This window comes from Pholis gunnellus (assembly GCF_910591455.1).
Source record: "Pholis gunnellus genome assembly, chromosome: 15".
NCBI classification, from domain to species: domain Eukaryota; kingdom Metazoa; phylum Chordata; class Actinopteri; order Perciformes; family Pholidae; genus Pholis; species Pholis gunnellus.
This window is the reverse complement of record NC_136542.1, coordinates 3,145,466-3,163,691: the sequence shown is the minus strand read 5'-3', so window position 1 is coordinate 3,163,691 and position 18,226 is coordinate 3,145,466. Positions and strand designations below refer to the sequence as shown.

Here is an 18,226-nt window from a genome sequence, read left to right as displayed (position 1 = left end):
AATCGCACTTCCCCTCCTCGTTTGAAGCGCCATTGTCACATTAAAAAAGGGACATTTTGCCACCTTTTATACGGATGTACAATCAGTGTTGATGGTCAATGTAGATGATTAAAGCATTCAAACTCCTCACTATAAAATCTGTTGCTCTTCTTGCATCCAGTGGTGTCATTTGATGCGACAGTGGACGGAAAGGAAGAACTTTCAGCTTTGATTTCTGGTCTCCGCCTCTTGGTAGCCACGGGTTTGTTCTCAGAATCTGAACTTCCTTGTTATTGCAAACTAGCCACGTTTCCACCAGCGAAAACAGCTGATACTCAGGTATTCACTCTTATTTATTTGAGCAATACGGCCAAAGGAATAGCAGCGGAGAGTCGGTTTAAGAGGTTACAGCCGGCAGGGACTCTGAAGGGGCCAGAAGCTCGAGTGCAATGCATCCTGGTACGTGTAGGCACTGCCGGCACTGCTCCGCCGTGAGCTGGAGAACTCAGCTTTCTCCGTCGATAGACAGATGTCACTCGTTTCAGTCGACTGGAATTAAATCGCTTCAACTGACTACATTTAACATCACCACTGATCGGACATCCAGCCAAAAAGAAGATGCTGAATTTTCCCTTTAACCGAAAGGGAAACATGTTTAGAGTTTGAGTGAAAACTGCACAGTTAAATATATATACATATATATATTTTAAAATCTGTCTAAGGGCATCTATAGAGGAATGCAATATCATATCATTTTAAACTGCAGCTATGAAATTCGACCCAAGTAAAACTTTGTACAACAGGCAGCTGTGACGTCAGCTGGTGTTGATTTGCTTTATAAGGCCGGAGTGTAACTGATTCATCATGCAGCAGTTAAGTTTTGTCTCTGCTTACAGGCGCTACAGAGCAGCACATCGACTCTCCGCGGTGTCACTGAGAACAGATGGAGATGCAGAGGTGTCACGGAGGTTAAAGGAAAGGTGTCGGAATGATACGGTGCGATGCGATGCATCAGGTATAAATACACGTATGAATAATACATCTCCGCCCTATAAAGGACTAAAATGAGTATATGCTGTGGAGTTCTCCATGGAAACAATCTGTTCTGTTTGCATTTGAGCTTTCTTGCTACTTCATGTTGTATCGTCCTCAAGGCCTAACAAACACGCTGAATGGATTTCTTACCTCATAAAGCTTTGACAAAGCTTTTTATTGAATGTTTTGAAGCCTGAAATGTTTGCTTTGGCTGGTGGTCTTGTCTCATTTTATTGCCACACTGCTGCCAACTCTTTCTGTAACAAATGTCATGTCAAACATCTTTGTGCTTCACATTGGCTGGCAAAAGATATGTGGATTCGCTTCTGAAGGCTTTTTTTTTTTTTTTAATAATCATTTTATGGGGTCCCTCTAGTGGCCAAAAACTCTAAAGGGTACCTTAAAAAAAAAAATAGTATTTTTATGACTAATTTGCAAAAACAACAAACTGTTTCCTCTCGGGCAGCTAATTAGGGAAATGTTGAAAACACATTTTTAAAATGAGATAATAATCATTTGCTAACACGTACCTATTATTTTGTATAGCCACTAAATTTGCTCCGCAAATGACGAGTTAAAAAAAAAAAAAAAACACATTTGTGTACTCCGATTATTTTTGTTTTCACAAATTGGTTTGTCATGATGACATGACTTTACAACAAAAGGCAGCATGTGCTCCATTAAACATGTTCAGTATGTACAACATGTACCAAAGCGTAATCAATTAAAATCCGTTTCACACGTCATGTGATCATCCAGGTCGTGCTATTGCCTCTCATTGGTTGCTGAGACTATATTAGGTGAGGCCACTTTGGTTTTGTCCGTTTGTTAGATGCCCTGATGAAGACCTACAGTGGTCGAAACATGTTGGCTTTTTAAATATTTCCTTCCTTGTTTCTAAAGATGTTGGAGGCTCTGGACTGCCTTCCTGTTTGTGTACTAATACATGACGTTCTCCAGGCTCTGCAGGTTTTCTGCATGACATTCATGCATCTTCTACTTTAATAGAAATACTGGAAAAAAGAATGGTTGATTGATTTGTAAGCTGAGTTATAATTGCATGCCAAATAAAAGAAGGTTGTACCTCATAAATCTGTGGATTAAAGGCCAACTGGGGGACATTTGATGAAGAGGTAAGGTTGATTTGTTCAGTGATGTATTGCAGATGTCTTTTAGTAATAAATTATATTATACTGATACTATATCGGGTGATACTTTTGCTACAATGGACAAAATATTGAATTAGTTTAGTACTTGAACCCATTTATGTGGCTGTGCGATGGAAAAGCAGGTCCAAAGTATGATTATATAACTGTAGGCAAAAAAAAGAAGAAGAAGAAGAAGAAGAAGAAGTCCTGAACGGCAGCTTTAAAAATGATGGAAGCTGTCCGTTTCAGCGGCGGACTGGAGTGTGGAAAGAGAGTGTATTATATCCACGAGCTGCCGAGGCCAGAGAGGTGAGGCTCTGACGTGTCATTGGCTAACCTGACAGCGAGACAACAGCCACAGGGCAAACACCAACAGACCGGCTCTGTTGTCCACAGCCAGCTGAATACTAATCCAGCCGCCTGCCTGCCGCTGGCTTTTACCCCAGAGTGGGAAATTAAACCTGCTCGACAGCCAAACGCCATTTTTCGTTTCACTATAGCGGATATAAGTTTGTCTGCTGAACCGCACACCAAACCGGCAGCCGCTCGGAGGTCCTATTCTGAGCCGGCGCTTGTCACCGTTACAAAACCCTGCAGCGCTGTGGGTGGTGGGACACTTCCAGGCTCTCTAACCCAGCTGAAATGGAAGCAGGGCTGAACATGTGGCAGAATACAAATTCCTGTATAAATCTCTTCAGCTTTGGTTAGTTTGTTTACTCACTCCGAGCACAATGGGATCTGGGAAAAAGTCACTAGATTTCTCCTTTGGCAGGGGAGATGAAAAGCTCCATCGAATATGGCGTGTCCTTATAAGGCAGGTTAGCAGCCATAACATGTTCCGTCTCAGTCAATTCATATTTCTTTAATTGTTTTCATGCTGATTGACTGACTTCCAGGAAACCTAAGCGCACGTTTTTTGGTAAACAAGATTTAAAGTGGTGTATTTGCATGATTCTTTGTTTGTAGATCTGTTGATTAGTCGACTAAAGATTTATTTTTCGCTTGAGGATGAACAGAAGCATGCTGCTGCAGTGAGGTGTGAACAGGTTGGACTGCACCTTTTCTTTTTTTTTTCTTTCTTCAAACAGCCTTGTTCATCGCTCCCACTGCCAATTCATGGATGTTAATTAGCTACAGATAATTAAATTTGCCACCACAGTTATCGTTTCACCTCTTGAGACGAGAGGCTTACGGCTAATTAAAACTGCCGCTTTTGGTTTGAAAATTGCCCTTTTCGGATTTTCAATAAAAATAACAGCCATTGCGACAATTTTTGAAAAAACACGTCATTTATACTGAACATCTGGAGCTGCGATGAGTGCACACTGATATGTACCTGCAGGAAGCCATTCAAGGCTGACAACTTGCTAAATTGTGAGTTTGTTGGGGAGCCTGTCTGAGGTGTGATCTAGTGAAAGAAGCAGCAGTGGTGGTAAAAAAAACAAAAGCTGCAGTGACGAAAACAAGTGAGGGAAGAGGAGGATTTAGAAATTGATTGGTGAATAAAGGAGCAGCTTCCCTCTAAAGCTGGAGCAAGTCGAGCCAGCGCACCATTCATTCTGAACAGGTAAAGAGATCAGACCAGAACCAATAAAAGCGGCTTTTCCATAAGTCATTTTCCACAATCCTGCAACCGGGGGGGGGCCCAGAAGCACGAGGACTCCAAGGACAATGCTTTTCATCAAACAGAAGCAAAAACGCTTGCAAAAAAATGACAGATGGAACAAACCTTCAAGAGATCCGTAGCACTTATAAGACACACGTGTGAGGCGCGAACGAAGCGGACACGAAGGCCGATGGGAAGAAAAGACTTCGCCTCCCCTCTCGGGACTCCCTAGGAGGGCGTTACGGCCCTGTTCACGTTCCCTTTGCTCTCCCTCCCTGCTCATTACAGGTGAGGAGGAGCAGCAGAGGGTGAACGCGCCGAGTCAAACCGACTGATCTGAGTCATGCATTATTAATCGGGTTGCGGAGCGGCTTTCAGCACCTCGCGGACCTATCAGGGGGGGGAAGGTTTAGCCGCGGCTTCTTGCACTCCCTCTATCTGCTCCATCTTCTACTTGTATCTCACTCTGGCTCCTCGCCGATGACCTGACAATGAGGTCGGATACACAGAGAGAGTGTTAAAAGAATGCAAGATAGAGAAGGGAAAAAGAGGCAGCGAGAAAGAAGGCAGACAGGGGAGGAAGATGAAGAGAAGGTTGGAAATGTGGAAGGAATAAGAAAAGACGGTGGAGAGAAGCAGCACAGAGATAAAAACAAAAAGGCAAACCGGAGCAGGGAGGTAAACGCTGGCAGGCGCTGATGCAGCAACAAAGGTTCGGATAAAGATGGAGGGAGTGAGAGGAGACAGAGATTCACAGAGCGAAAGAGACAGAGGACTAGAAAGGAGAGGAGTGGAGGGCTGGAACCGCACCTGCGGCAGCCCCTGCTGAGTGCCCGGGGAGGCCCCTTAGGACAGACGGACAGGGTTTGAATGAGAGTTCTCTCTCTCTCTCTCTCTCTCTCTCTCTCTCTCTCTCTCGTGTCTTGAGAGGGAGAAGGGGGGAGAGAGAGGGAGAGAGAGTGAGAGGCACATGTTTTTGTTGTAATTCTCTTTCGACAGAGGGGGGAGAGAGAGAAAGAAAGAGAGCGAGAGAGAGCGAGAGAGAGCGAGAGAGAGCGAGAGAGCGAGATTTGCGTTCTGCATCTGACTGCTCGTAGAAAAATGAGGAAACCCCATGAAAAGTGATCTGCTGCTATAAAAACGCATATTTTGATACAAACACAAGGAAATTCAAAACTCAAAAGGATTAATTCATATTCTGTCAAATAACTGATGACCGCTACAATTACATTTAAGATTGCCAATAATGAATAATGTCATAAAATCAACTTCCTCTTTTCTTTAAAAGACATTTTTGGAAATCTGTTAATTCAACATTTCAAAAGTTTGAATAACATCCGCTTGGCAGTTGGATAGAACCACAGGTTTGGATTTGTGGCGCTGCAGAGTCCTCCACACTCTGTCCTGCTGTCAATCACCAATCAGCCGCCCCGTCAGCGCTGCTGGTGACGCTGATGGAGGCCGACGTTTGTGTACAAACACGGACGAGTGTGAGAGGGAAAACAGCGAGGCAGCGCTGCAGGCCGCACGTCACGGTTTGGGGGTCAATGTTCCTCTCTTTTCTTTTTTTTTTTTTTCACACAAATCACGGTGATGGATCGCTGTCCGAATTGGAAGACGGGGAGGCTTCCCTGCTCGATAACGAAGCCACTGAGAACAAATGCCACGGGGGAAATAATTGGGAACGATGTGTCGTCGGTAAAGTGGTCGCAATTTAAATTGACATTTGGAATTGATTGCATTGAGCAGACCCCAACGCATGCACCGTGGCAGGCCGCCGTCCGAAAGCTTTGAAGATGCAGTAGAGAAAAACCCATTCAGTGTGTGTGTGTGTGTGTGTGTGTGTGTGTGTGTGGCATGATTACCCTTCACACACATAGGGCACACAGCACCACTGAGTGGCTGGTCGCCTCCTATGTTTGAATAGAGAGAGTTTCTGTGTGTGTGTGTGCACAAAAGGCCGAGTGTCTGCACCGGAGAGTTTCCGTGCCGATGTCTAAACCTGCAGATGTGTTTAAAAGAGGCTGAATGGAGGGAGGACGATCGTGACAACAGAATTATTTATGTTCTGTTGTCACTTCAAGCTGCCAAAGAAATGCACGAGTGGCCACTACCTGTGTGTGTGTGTGTGTGTGTGTGTGTGTGTGTGTGTGTGTGTGTGTGTGTGTGTGTGTGTGTGTGTGGATATCGAAAATTGCTTTCGACTGTACTCACTAGAGGAAATCTTCGTTGACGATATCTTTAACTTAATTACAACCAGTAAATGTTTACCGTTGACTTCTCTTCAAACTCATTATTACAGGTATCTATCATTCAATGTTGACGTTTTATAATTTTAAGCCAAAAACATCCATGAAGTTTTTTTGGACTAGTGGCAATTCCAATTATCGGCATCTACACAACTCAATGCTCTCCATTCACAATGTTCACTGCAGATCTCTAATTGTTTTTACATAACCGATTCCATAAATGGAATTCTGATGAGCCAACATTTAATTATTGATCGGCTTGGAATTGTACCTCGTAAGAACGTAATTACAGATATCTAGAAGTGCGTTTCATATCGGAAAATGAGTAAAATAGTAACTAGTAGAAAGTGTATTGGTACTAACAATGACATTTGAGATATCTAGCATTCCTTTTCAAGTTTAGAAGTCAAGATGACAGTAGAGAGATCTTAAATGAATGAAGCTGAGATTCTATATCTGATATCTGAAAGGGAAATAAAATGTCTGCCAGTCACAATCCTTTCTCCACATGTGGTAGTTCAACTGTAGATATCTTTAATAGTTATTCTTAGTGGTGAAAAGGGAATTCTGATACCAACACTGTTTTTACAGAAATCTTAATCTAATTCTAACGAGTCAAAATGACAAATCGATTTGTTGAAATGTCGTTTCCACTGATGAAAACCGAACCGCTGGTTCAGCTACTGATGAGATGTTTAAAGGCCGTAGTGTGAGTGGATGTGTGCGCTCAGCTTTGCACCAAGAGAGAGAGAGAGAGAGAGAGAGAGGCTGGTCAAGCTTTTATTTCTTCCTCAATAAGATAAATCCACACGCCGAACATTATTATGTGTAAATGAGAGATGCTGAAGTACAGCAGTCCAATCGACAAAAAGTGCAACTGGCAAAAGTTGCAGACGTCTGCCAAAAGAACTTCTCCCCATGAATGAATAATTTAAGCTGTCCTCTTGATTTTAGACCACTTCTCGGAGGACCAGTACCTTTGTGACCCAAGCTGCTTCAAGACGATTTATCCCCCCCCCCCCCCCTCAAAAAACAAACAAACTATGAATTCAGGCGAAGTTAAGGCGACAGCGCTGTCCTGAAAGTATCATTCTAGCAGTATGTAAGTATCGGATATAAAAAAAAAAGCAAAAAGAGGTGGCAGAGGTGAGGTGAGAGAGCGACGCACACAGCTAGCATGCTGACTCGAGAGAGACCTGGGAGTGACGACACTAATCACCTCTCCGCTTTAACGAGCTAAACGGTCGAGAACAAGGTCGGCGAGTGGAATAACACCGCTGCGTGCTCTCCGCTGCTGCATGCTGATGGCCGACGCCGGCACTCAGGGCGATTAAGGATTCATTGTCGTGTAGATTTTGGACGGCAGCGCTTTGATACTCAAAATCACAACAGATCAAAACCAGCAAAGAATCCGTCAAACTGCTGCTGGTTCTTTTAACGCCTCTTGCTGCCCGGAACCAAATCCCGTCTCCCCCCTCTGTTCAGACAGCCCGGCAACCCCAATATGAATCACAGATCCTTTTAAGAACACGCAGCAAAGGAAGGTAAATAAAGATAATGAAATGTGATTTATATTTTCATAATTCATCTCAGAGAGGATGACATTTCAAGGGTGTAAAAGCTGCCTGATTGAGCTCTGTGGAGGTCATTAATGTGGACCGTTATGAGGGAACATGTCACCAGGTGCTCACTAATGGGTTTATACAGTAACGCTTTGTGGACAACAATGGAGATTTGTGGCGCAAAGGAATAAGATATAAACCTAAAACTACACAGAATACGTGTTAGTAGGATCAATTTGTTTGCTTATTTTGGTCTTTAAGGGATTTTTTGACAAGAATAATAATAAAATCAGCTGACTTATCCTCTTAAATGTGCTCCTGTGGGCTTCAGCGGAGCAGCTGTGTCAGACTTTCCCACGACTAAGGCGTGCTTTTGCTGAGGCGTGAACTCGGGTGGAAGTCTCAGGTCCACCTCAAAGCAGTCATCAATCTCACAGCCTGCAAACAAAAGTGAACGCCAACCACTCGATCCACATATAGACTTGAAACTGGAGACTGAGACCATAAACTCGTGTTGACAATGTTTACTGAGGTAATAAATCAAGAGACAAGTAGAGTCGTTTTTCTTTTTCCTAACTTGTCTGTTTGCAACCAGAGGAGTCGCCCCCTGCTGGCCATTAGAGACGTTACAGGTTTAAGGCACTTCCACTTTGACTTCACGAGCAGAGGCTGTCGCCTGATTTAAAACTTATTCTTTCTTCGATATTCAGACTCGAGTGTCTTTGACTAGTGACACTTCCGGGTGCTAAACACCTCCAGCATGAAGGGGTTCTCTGGGGCCGGTCATGGACTAAAAATACATGCCGGCACTTGGGTTGGATGTAAGTGCAAAGCAGAAAGCTTGATATGGCAGCGAGGAGATCTCTCAGGGGGATAAGAGAATGTTCTGGGACATCAGGCCTCGGTGCCGCGCTGACTGTTAGAAGGCGCCACAGCGCGCCAACGAGTGGTCGGTGTGCTTGTGGACTAGTTTTATTCCCGTTACTTTAATGTATCCATCAAAAAGAAAAGAAAATCTGGTCCCACAACAAAGAACCGGGACCCCACTTCACTGCCAGACTGAAATATGAACACTTGGGCTGAAAAGGACTTTAAAGAGTCATTTCATAATTTAAATGTTGTTGAATTATATATTAGAGTACAACTCATTTCCCTGTGTAGGTGAAGTCTCACTTTGACGTGCACCTTTGCTGAACTGCTGCTGAACTGCTGGCTTCATAAACCAGATAAACTATTTAGAAAACATACAAACAAACTTTACTTTTTTCCTTTTTGAAGGAGCTCCGGAACTACTTGGGCGAGAGAAAGATGGAGGCTAGATGATGTAAAAAGTTAAGACTTCAAAAATGGCCACGACGGTAATATCTCCATGACAAATATGTTCCACTGTGCAACGTTAAAAAACGTTGCATTTCATGATCGCTCTTTCAGCTTTCCTCCGTGCAGCAGTTTGGACTTAAGTAGCCAAGAAATTTGTCATTCAGGTCACTTTTACTTCAAAGGATGCTCGCTTTAGCAGCCGCCAAGTTTTAAATTAAAAACAGACAGTTTGAGTGGAAAAAAAAAGAAAAAGCGCACAAATACAGTTTCATTGCATTTCCAAAAACATTTTGGAATTTCTTTTTTACATTCTCAGGGGGATTTTCCAGGCCTGGAAGAAAACATTTAATTTGCACAACTAGAGACAAAATTCTGTTTGTATGACAGTCATGAAAAAGTTCCTGACTTGAGTTTAAAACGGGGGTAAAAAGAAGCGTCGATTGACTTTTAAAAGCCATGATTCAACACAACGAGCCGAAGGTGAGAAGCTGCTGGACAGCTGGACGTGAATATGTGAGTGCATCTTACTGTTGTTACTGCTGATGTTTAATGCATCGGGTTTTTTGTTTTTTGCGGCTGGAGAATGCTCGTGGGGGAATCTTTGCTGGTGCTGCAGATAACGGGATGGCACCACCTTCATCTGTCCCCACAGGGGAACATGGCACGGAGTGAGAAAGCACCGGGAGCGAAGGAAGAGTGAGATTAAGACGCAGAGAAAGAGAAAGTCGGGAGTGAAGAAGAGCAAACAATTTCCACGTTAATTAGCATCCCTCTCCTCCCCCGCAAAAACACAAACAATGCGGCGCTCCAAAGAACCAGAAGCAAACAGGGACAAGGCTGCGAGCTCGCTAACTTTAGGTCTACTCATCTGTGCTAAATCAGTGGCAGGCAGCACACACAACACAACACAAATAAGACTGAGCGGTGGGATTAAGAGCAAATCAGAGAGAGGGGTGGGAGGCTGGAAGGAAAGGAAACAGAGGAGAGGAAGAGAGGGCGATGGAACAAGGGAGACTGACGGAAGGAGGGAAGCGAGGGACAGAAGAGGAGGAAGCAGAGGGAGGGAGGAGGGGAGGAAAGCAGAACAGAAGGAGGAGATGAAAGGAGAGTGAGAGGAGAGCATGAGGGGGAGGGAAATAAGGAGGATGGGAGAGACAAAAAGAGGAGAGAGGGAGGGAGAAGGAAGGAGGGGGATGCAAAAATGATGAGTGAAGGAGGGACGGAAAAAGAGAGGGAGAGGAGATGGTGAAGAGATGACAACAGAAAAGAAAGGAAGGCGATAAAAAAGGTAAGGAGGTAAAGCGAAAGATGGAGAGAGAGAGAGAGAGAGGTCGTTGTGTTTGTGCGTTGCTGTGATGCCTGCTTTGCTGTAGTCGCAGGTTGCACGCTCCGAATGCTGACACGCAAACATTGAGATGCTGACGCGTGCGTATAAACATACGAGCATCATGAGCGAGCTACTGCAGCCTCTGCATTTGTCTGCAGAGGGAGCGAAGGCGGCACGTGTAGACCCGCAGCTATTACAGCTGAATAACAACCAAAAAAAACCCAACAAATAACCATCAAGAGTGGGCGGTGATTTAGTCAATCGATGCTGAAACATACGGTCATTAAACATGATTGTATTGGCAAAAAGAAAAAGAAAAATCTTTGAAACCCCATCAAAGCTGTCTGTACCTGTACATGGAGGCTGGATCAATAAAAGCAGTACGAGTTGAAAAAGCCGGCAATTCATTCAGGACATTGTGGAGACGAAAACGTCCTACATTTCTCCTCTGGGTTCCAGGCGACACACTCACAGCATACACGGGAGAAAGAGACACACACATGCAGTCGAGCATGCATCAAACACACTAGTGTACCCAATTTGTGGTGCCTCACATTTAAAAAGAAAGAAAGAAAAACAAATCAATAACACATCAGAGCAGTTCCTGAGGTTCAGGGATTCATCACATGCACACGTGTTCAGCACCGACCAGCAGAACCAGTGCCTCCATCTTTAGAACGCAACACGCCGCTCTGACAGGGATCCTTGAGAAACGCATTTTAAATTCCCCTCGAGATCCAAAGCAACTGTCTGTCAGTGTGAGCCACGGAGGAATGTGTGCAAAGCTAAAAAGACATCAAATACATTTTCCATCTCCTTTCCATGATGTGGAATCCTGGGTTTGAATATTTCATCTGCTGAATAAATAAATACAGAATATAGTGTATATGCAATACTGTCATACATGGTAGACTTCAAAAAAAGCTGTAAGCAGTAGCTGACGAGCGTAGTTTTGCTGAACACCAGTGCTTCTTAACTTCTCACCCTCCCTCAGTGATGTAAGAGTGTACTGCAGGGTGCGTCAGTACAGCGTGACATCACTGTTGGACGTGAGCTCATTGCACCTTTAACTGCTTTATGAGGGCTGGGTGTCTCTCAGCTTGGGAGCTTCCTAAAAGGCCCCAAACACATGCAGCTTGAAGTATACGAAAATGCATAGCTAGATTTAGCATCAACGCTAGTTTCTCTCTTCTCTTCTGGTCTCTGTGTTTCACCGAGGGCGGAGCTTACACATGCTGAGCACAGCGCCGAGAGACGGAACTCGGCGGTCCGCTAACTTGTTGCTCTCGCTACCAAAATTAGCCTCTCAGTTGGGCTGAAAAAAAGAAACGTTCCATGTCGGCTGAAATCAAACGAGAGTAGAAGAGCTACGGGGTAAGAAAAAGTCTGCTAGCCGCCAAGCTAATTCATGCGCTGTAAAATGCCATAGGCATCCAGTGCCCTGTCTGAGAGCTGCTATGTGAAGAAGGTATTTGTGTTAATTAATGCACACTTGTAATACTACGCAGAAGGATTCAAGTATTTATTTGGAAGCACTTTCTAAATAATAAGGTCGGTTTAGATGTATCTGAGTTCTTCAGTAACTGGTGGAAAAGTAGCAAATATAGAACATTCTGGGAGATCTCCGTTCTCCCTGTTCACCTGCAGCTAATAAAAGTAGGCGTAGCTGCTTGTGTGTGCACGACCGCTCGAGTAAAGTAAGAGTTGCATCACTCACAGATAATGTAGTTTGTGTGTTTTTTCTTATGCATCAAATTTGGGGACTGCATTTCAGTCGCTCAGCCCGCGTCGATAATAAATGAACTTTGTGTGCATGGCGACAACTAACCAGCTCCTATAAACCAGTGAGCTGCAGTGCTTCTTCACAGTAATGGCTGGTGCACACGGGCACAGCGGAGCAGCTTTGGTGATCCATCAGCGGGGTTCACACTCACACACACACACACACACACACACACACACACACACACACACACACACACACGCGGAGAAACGTCGAAGGCGGCTGCCGCCACTTTAACATCAACACATCTGTGGTTTGGAGTAAGTGAATTGACGGGGGGGGGGGGGGGCTGCTCACCTGAAGAACGTGACAAAGAACTGCACCAGATCCATGAAGTTACTGTGCTGCGAGAAGGCGATCTGCAAAAAGGGAAAGAAAGGGACAGAAGGCCTCGTCAGACATGCGCTTCAATAAGAGAGATTTTAAAACAGGAGGTCAGCGTTATGCACTCATAAACATGCGAGCTCCAGAGCGGAGTCCACCGCGTAGAGCTGACAAATGCAGGATCGAGCAGGAGAGACAATGCGTGGTGTATTTCATGTTGTAGATCATATATGTATATTCATGACACTATGTTGTCAACATCTGCCTTTACTTGCATATTTCGTAGTGTGTGTGTGTTTTTCCTGGTGGTTCACCAGTTGAAAGCCAGTGTCAAGATAAAGCGACTTGCTTCCTTATGGTGCTCCTTATTCTCAACTACGTGGAGGTTCTCAGTCCGTCTGCTTATCTGTGTTTCAGGCTGAAACGCCTGTCAAAGCAACGACATGGCAGCAGCCGGGGCCTCTCAGCTGCCCACAGTCTGTGCAGCGGGGCGGGGGGGGGGGATATAAAAAATGTCATTGCACCACATGTGGGCTGAAATATGCACTATGTAATCATCACAAGAGCAATTGTACTAACGATATCCTGTCTTAATCAAGGTTGCCAGGGGTAACGTTGGCAGTGCCGTACCCCCCCCTCCTCCTCCTCCTCCTCCTCTTCCTCCTCCTCCTCCTCCTCCTCCTCACCACACTTACGCCTACAACCCCCTGAAAATGCCTCGCCACGACCACATCCCTGCAACAACACACCACTGCCCCTCTCTGGTGGCATCGGGGTACTGCACCTCCAGGCCAAAGCAGCAGAATTCCACTCACACGTCTGTTCTTCGAGGTGACACCTTGGACCAGAACTTATCTTCGCTCCTGCTTATTATTCCTCAGCAAAAGCGGGGATTTGCATACAATTCCAGTGCAAAAAAAATAAAATAAAAAATGAGCGGAATGGAGGCCCAAAAGCTGGTAAACGCAGCTGTGTGTATGTCAGATTAGTATATGAATACTTAATGTGATCAAGAAGTACAATACATGCACGGAGAGACATGATGGGTGAGAATGTGTGTAAATCTACAGTCACGTTACACAAGAACAACGCGGGGCCAAAAGGCAGTGGCTTCTGTGGAGAGATGACGGGGAGGGGAGGGGGGGGGGGGTGTGTACGGCCCCGGGTCTAATTTACTGGTGTAGTCAGCACCATCTGGATCGCTAATGTGTTGCTGTTGATTACCGTTGAGCGCCGAATCCTCAGAGTGATCATTTTTCTCCAGACTGTTGAACACCGAAGAGAAGTTCAGGGAGCCAACACACCCCAAAGAAAACTTTTCAAAGATGTCAGCGGTCCGGCGTTTGATCCCCGGGGTACCGCAGTGGACGGATCGTGGCGCTAATATGCCGTTGAAGCTCCCTTAATATTTAGATTAGTCGCTTATTCTACAAAAAGTCTTGATCGAAAGAACGCCCTCTCTTTTTTTGGTATGTATTGGGGTATTTTAGGATCTTGATATGTTGGCCTCATCAAGTCATTGTTTTTCATTTAGTCTTTCTTTAATGCTTTAAACAGCTCTTGAGTTATTTTAGGGGAAGTTCACACATCGCGTTTTTAGCACCCTCAAAGCCATTGTTGCCAATGTAGACGTGGGGGAAGGAGCGCAAAGCAAGAACGACTTAACACTGCTCATTATGTCCAATTCTCAAAATATATCCAAAGCAGAGAAAAGCAGGAAATCCTCACATTTTGCGAGGCTGGAACCGGCAAGTTCATGCAATGCTTGTTGAGTGACGTCGTAGAGGACTGATCTACTCATCACTTTAGCACCAACAGAAAACACACAGTCCCTGTACCTCCACAAAGCACTACAGAGAACATTTGGGAAAGAAGTTTCTCAGGTGCAAATTAGGAACATGCGATGAATAGAAAAATGGTTTGGAGTCGGAATATCTCACTTCCTGTGCTCATGAATGTAAAAATGAAAGGATTAGAGAACAACTATCAAAGATTGTGTGAAGCTCTTGAGTGGCAGGGTTTCTTTTAGGAGCAAAAGCTTCAAATCACCACAGAAGCCTCGTCGGCTGGTGCTCTTAAGCCCGGTTCTCTTTGTGAGCCATCTACTCCTCCAGTGATTCCAGATACATTAAGTCATTCTCTCTCCTAATGACACAATAGTCCCCTTCAAGGCCAATGCTGACTTCCTCAACACACTCAATGACATCACAGCATAACTTATTAACATTATTGCAGCGGCTTATCTCAAGCGTCAGCGGTGTGCCTTGTCACCGAGAGGCAGGCCGAGGGGGGGGGGGGGGGGGGGGGGCGGCGAGATGTGCCCAGCAGAGGGTGACTCTTTTTGGGGCCCGCAAAAGGACGTCGCAGCAGGACCCGTCAGACCTGCCGCCGGGCGTCACGAACGCAACATCTTCTGCTTTTAATGGCTTCCGACAGCTACGTTGGGAGTTTTGAAGGAAAGCGTCGTTAGACGGTGGGAGGGAGGGCCGCTCAACAGGTTCCACAAAAATAAATAAAAAAGGACGGGACAGAAGGAGACGGAATAATACGGTGGAGCTGGATTATGTGTGTGTGATTCGTGTGCCATCGAGTAATGTTTTGTACAGACATTCATGGTTTCCAGATGATGTATCCGTCTGACTTTGGTGATCCTCTGACTCGTCTTCTAGCACCATCATGAGGGTTCAGACTTCTTGTTTATTAGTTAAATGCAACAACAGCTATTGGATGGATTATTTCAATTCATTTGATATAGTATGCATATTATCTTTGTATTGTCTCGTGTGTCTGCATGAACTCTTAAATCTACCGTTTAAATAATAAGCAGCCGTCTGATTTCAGGCTGTATACCCGCCGCTGTCGCACGCTGGCAAAACCGCTCAGTTTGTGTTTTCTAACCTCGGTGTGTGATCAGTATCAAAACGCACCCATCAGGCAGCCATGCGTGGCCCAGATAAACACTCCACGAGTCCACACACAGCCAGCTGATAGCTACAGCTGCTGCTACTCCACAGCGGGGTATTAAATTGGAGGCTGTTCTAATCTCTACCATATCATGACATGTTCACTAAGGCACGGAACAGGAGATCACAGCTCTTTAATGTAATTAGTCTGGGATTTGCGTTTCATTACAAACATCATTAAATTCAGATCCATTCTTCATCAGGAGAGAGGGAGAGAAATAAAAAAAAAATAAAAAAAAGAGGGGTGGGAGAACTCCTCGCTGACTAATCTCGCTGCTTTGATGTTTGCGAGCTGTTTAACGGTAATGAAGCCATCACGGAATACACTTTGACCATTGTAAAAGATCTCCATTTGGGGCGGGTCAGAATGACTACATCAAAGTGTTATTCCTGCAATCAAGCATCTGTGTTTCGTAAATTAAATCCCATCGGTAGAAAATATGTGAAATATTCCAAGAAGTTGAGCTGAACTGCTTAATTTGGGGGAAAGGGGGGGAGAGAGGGGGAGAGAGGGGGGGGAGAGGGGGGGTAAAGTGCTGCTGGCTGACTGCAGTTTGGGTGGTGAACGCAACAAGTGGAGTCAATGCAAATGGACAAAACTCCCTCAGCTGCACATGGCATGCGCGCCGCTCCAACGCTACTTCCTAACCACGTGAAGGCAAACAGAAGCCACCTTGAGGCGGTGTGAGAGAGAGAGAGAGAGAGAGAGAGAGAGAGAGAGAGAGAGAGAGAGAGAGAGAGAGAGCTTAGCTTGCACACAGCCCACTCTGAATGCAGCATGTGTTTCAACTTAACATTCCACTTTGCCCTTGCTCTTTTCTCCGCTGCTGTTTATGAACCGCTTTCCAACACTGCGAGATCTCTGCCTGCCAACTGCTGGATTACCAGCCGCCTACGAATACCCAACACACACACACACACACACACACACACACACACACACACGCATCCCAGTGCCAAACTGCAGTAGACCACTGAAGGCAAGGAGAGTGAGTAAAAAGGAAAACAAATGAAGGGCTGTTATTGAGAAGATGATTTGCAGACGAGGAGGCAGAAAGAGAACGAGGAAAAACGGAACAAAAAGTGGAAAATGTTACCTCGCTGATGAAGGTAAAGCTCCATGAGTGCGAGGAAGACAAATGAAACGCTATGACGGGGGTGATCTTCTCTATGATCCCACAACAGCAAGACGGAGGGGTAAGGTGGACCAGAGGAGGCCGAGGACTCTCCCAGAGCTGCACTGGAGGGCTCCTGAGGCCGGCAGTCTGAAGCTGAGAGGACTAAAAGCCCTCACAAGGCAGGACATGGAGGATGGAGGCAGGACATTTTTTTCTCCTCTTCAGGAAGAGGAGGAGGGCAAAGGGGGAAGGAGCTTCGCACAGGGGCAACCAGTCAAATCACTTCCAGAAGTGATCGGGGAGGCACACAGACGGGCAGGCTGTGCAAAAGAGCACACAGTCCAGGTTCCAGAGCGCCTTCGTGCTGCAAAAACCAGCACCAGCCCATCCTGGCGGAGCGTTCATTCACTGCATTAAACTTCATGTTGATGCAGAGTTTATTCCGTACTTTATGGAGCTGCAAATACACCCATGAACTAACTTTCAAACAGTCGCATGTGTCAGTATGTAGATACAATAGCTCTGGTAGTAACGCGTTTGAGAAGGCCAGAGTTACAACTGATCAGATATCAACCGATCTAGTTCTGGTTTAGTCAGGACTTCAAATTCCTCGACAACTGTTACTTTTCAAATGCAGCATCGTCCGTGTTGATCTCATGCTGCACCAGTGCGTCCAAATGACAAATTCATCAAAGTTCGACCAAAAATCTTGCCCCTCTCTCTCTCTCTCTCTCTCTCTCTCTCTCTCTCTCTCTCTCTCTCTCTCTCTCTCTCTCTCTCAACAGAAGTGGCCCAAAATATATCCTCAAAAAGTGGTTTTATTTGATTTGTAATATTCTGTCTCAGAACAGAATAAAAGACGAAACAGTTCTTACTACTTTTTTTGGTTTGTTGCTGACACAGCTTTATTGAGAGCTTAATGGTCATTTCGGAGGCTGCAGTTTGTGGTGCCGTTGAATAGTCCATTAAACTGAGAGGTATCTAGAATACACACGTTGATTTAAATGGGGTTTGGGGAAGTTTAGCTAAGTGTACCTAATAAACTGGCCGCTGAGCGTAGAATATTGATTACTAAATTCAATAACAACAAGCCCAGAACACTGTCCCGAGGCGTGCGGCTGTATGATTGTTATGGACACCTGCCATCATCTGTGACCATGGAATAAGTTTACACGACACAGATGACCACGTATGAGCACTTACATACTATATAATTACATATTACAGGCATTATACACATACGACATACAGTAAGAACGGTTTATAGAGGGACGGTTCTCTCTCCATCAGCTAGCAACACGTCTGCGTTTCACCCGGGCTGCAGCTGTGATTGTAGCTCGGCTGCACACGCGATGCAGCTTCGGTACGCAGACACTGAGCCTTATTCACACCTACAGCCAAGGAGCCACATCAACACGAGGGAAAGGCTCCTGCACACATTCTGCCATTTTAACCGGCCAACGTTTCCCTTTATAGAGTAGACGAGTGTCTTGTGAAAAATATGTGGGTCAAACGAGCGTGCACGCAAGCGTTTATTTATTTGCACACATACGCAGAAGCCGAATGGGGCACAACCCTGACCAGGAAAGCACATTACGAGGCCTGATGTGCAATTCTGTAGATGCTTTTATTCAAAGTGCATGAATGCATATTCTCAGCATAATTAGCGCCGCTGCAGTCGGTGAGTATTATTAAGGACAGCATGGCCTGTTTAAGTTTGTACGTCATGCTGCTCGTGAAATGTTTACGTGTATCACATGAAGCAGCAACATGCACCGGGCTAAATGTCCACATTAGCAGCCCTGAATAATG

At 45.2% G+C, this 18,226-nt stretch overlaps 1 protein-coding gene across 1 annotated transcript in view; it reads right to left on the bottom strand.

Annotated features, from left to right (window-relative positions):
- Positions 1-18,226, bottom strand: part of atrn (attractin) — a 123,039-nt gene that overhangs the window by 51,402 nt on the left and 53,411 nt on the right. Inside the window, exon 25 of the mRNA XM_079175205.1 lies at positions 12,307-12,368. Within this exon, the coding sequence (XP_079031331.1) occupies positions 12,307-12,368 (62 nt within the window). The remainder of the gene's footprint in view (positions 1-12,306; positions 12,369-18,226) is intronic.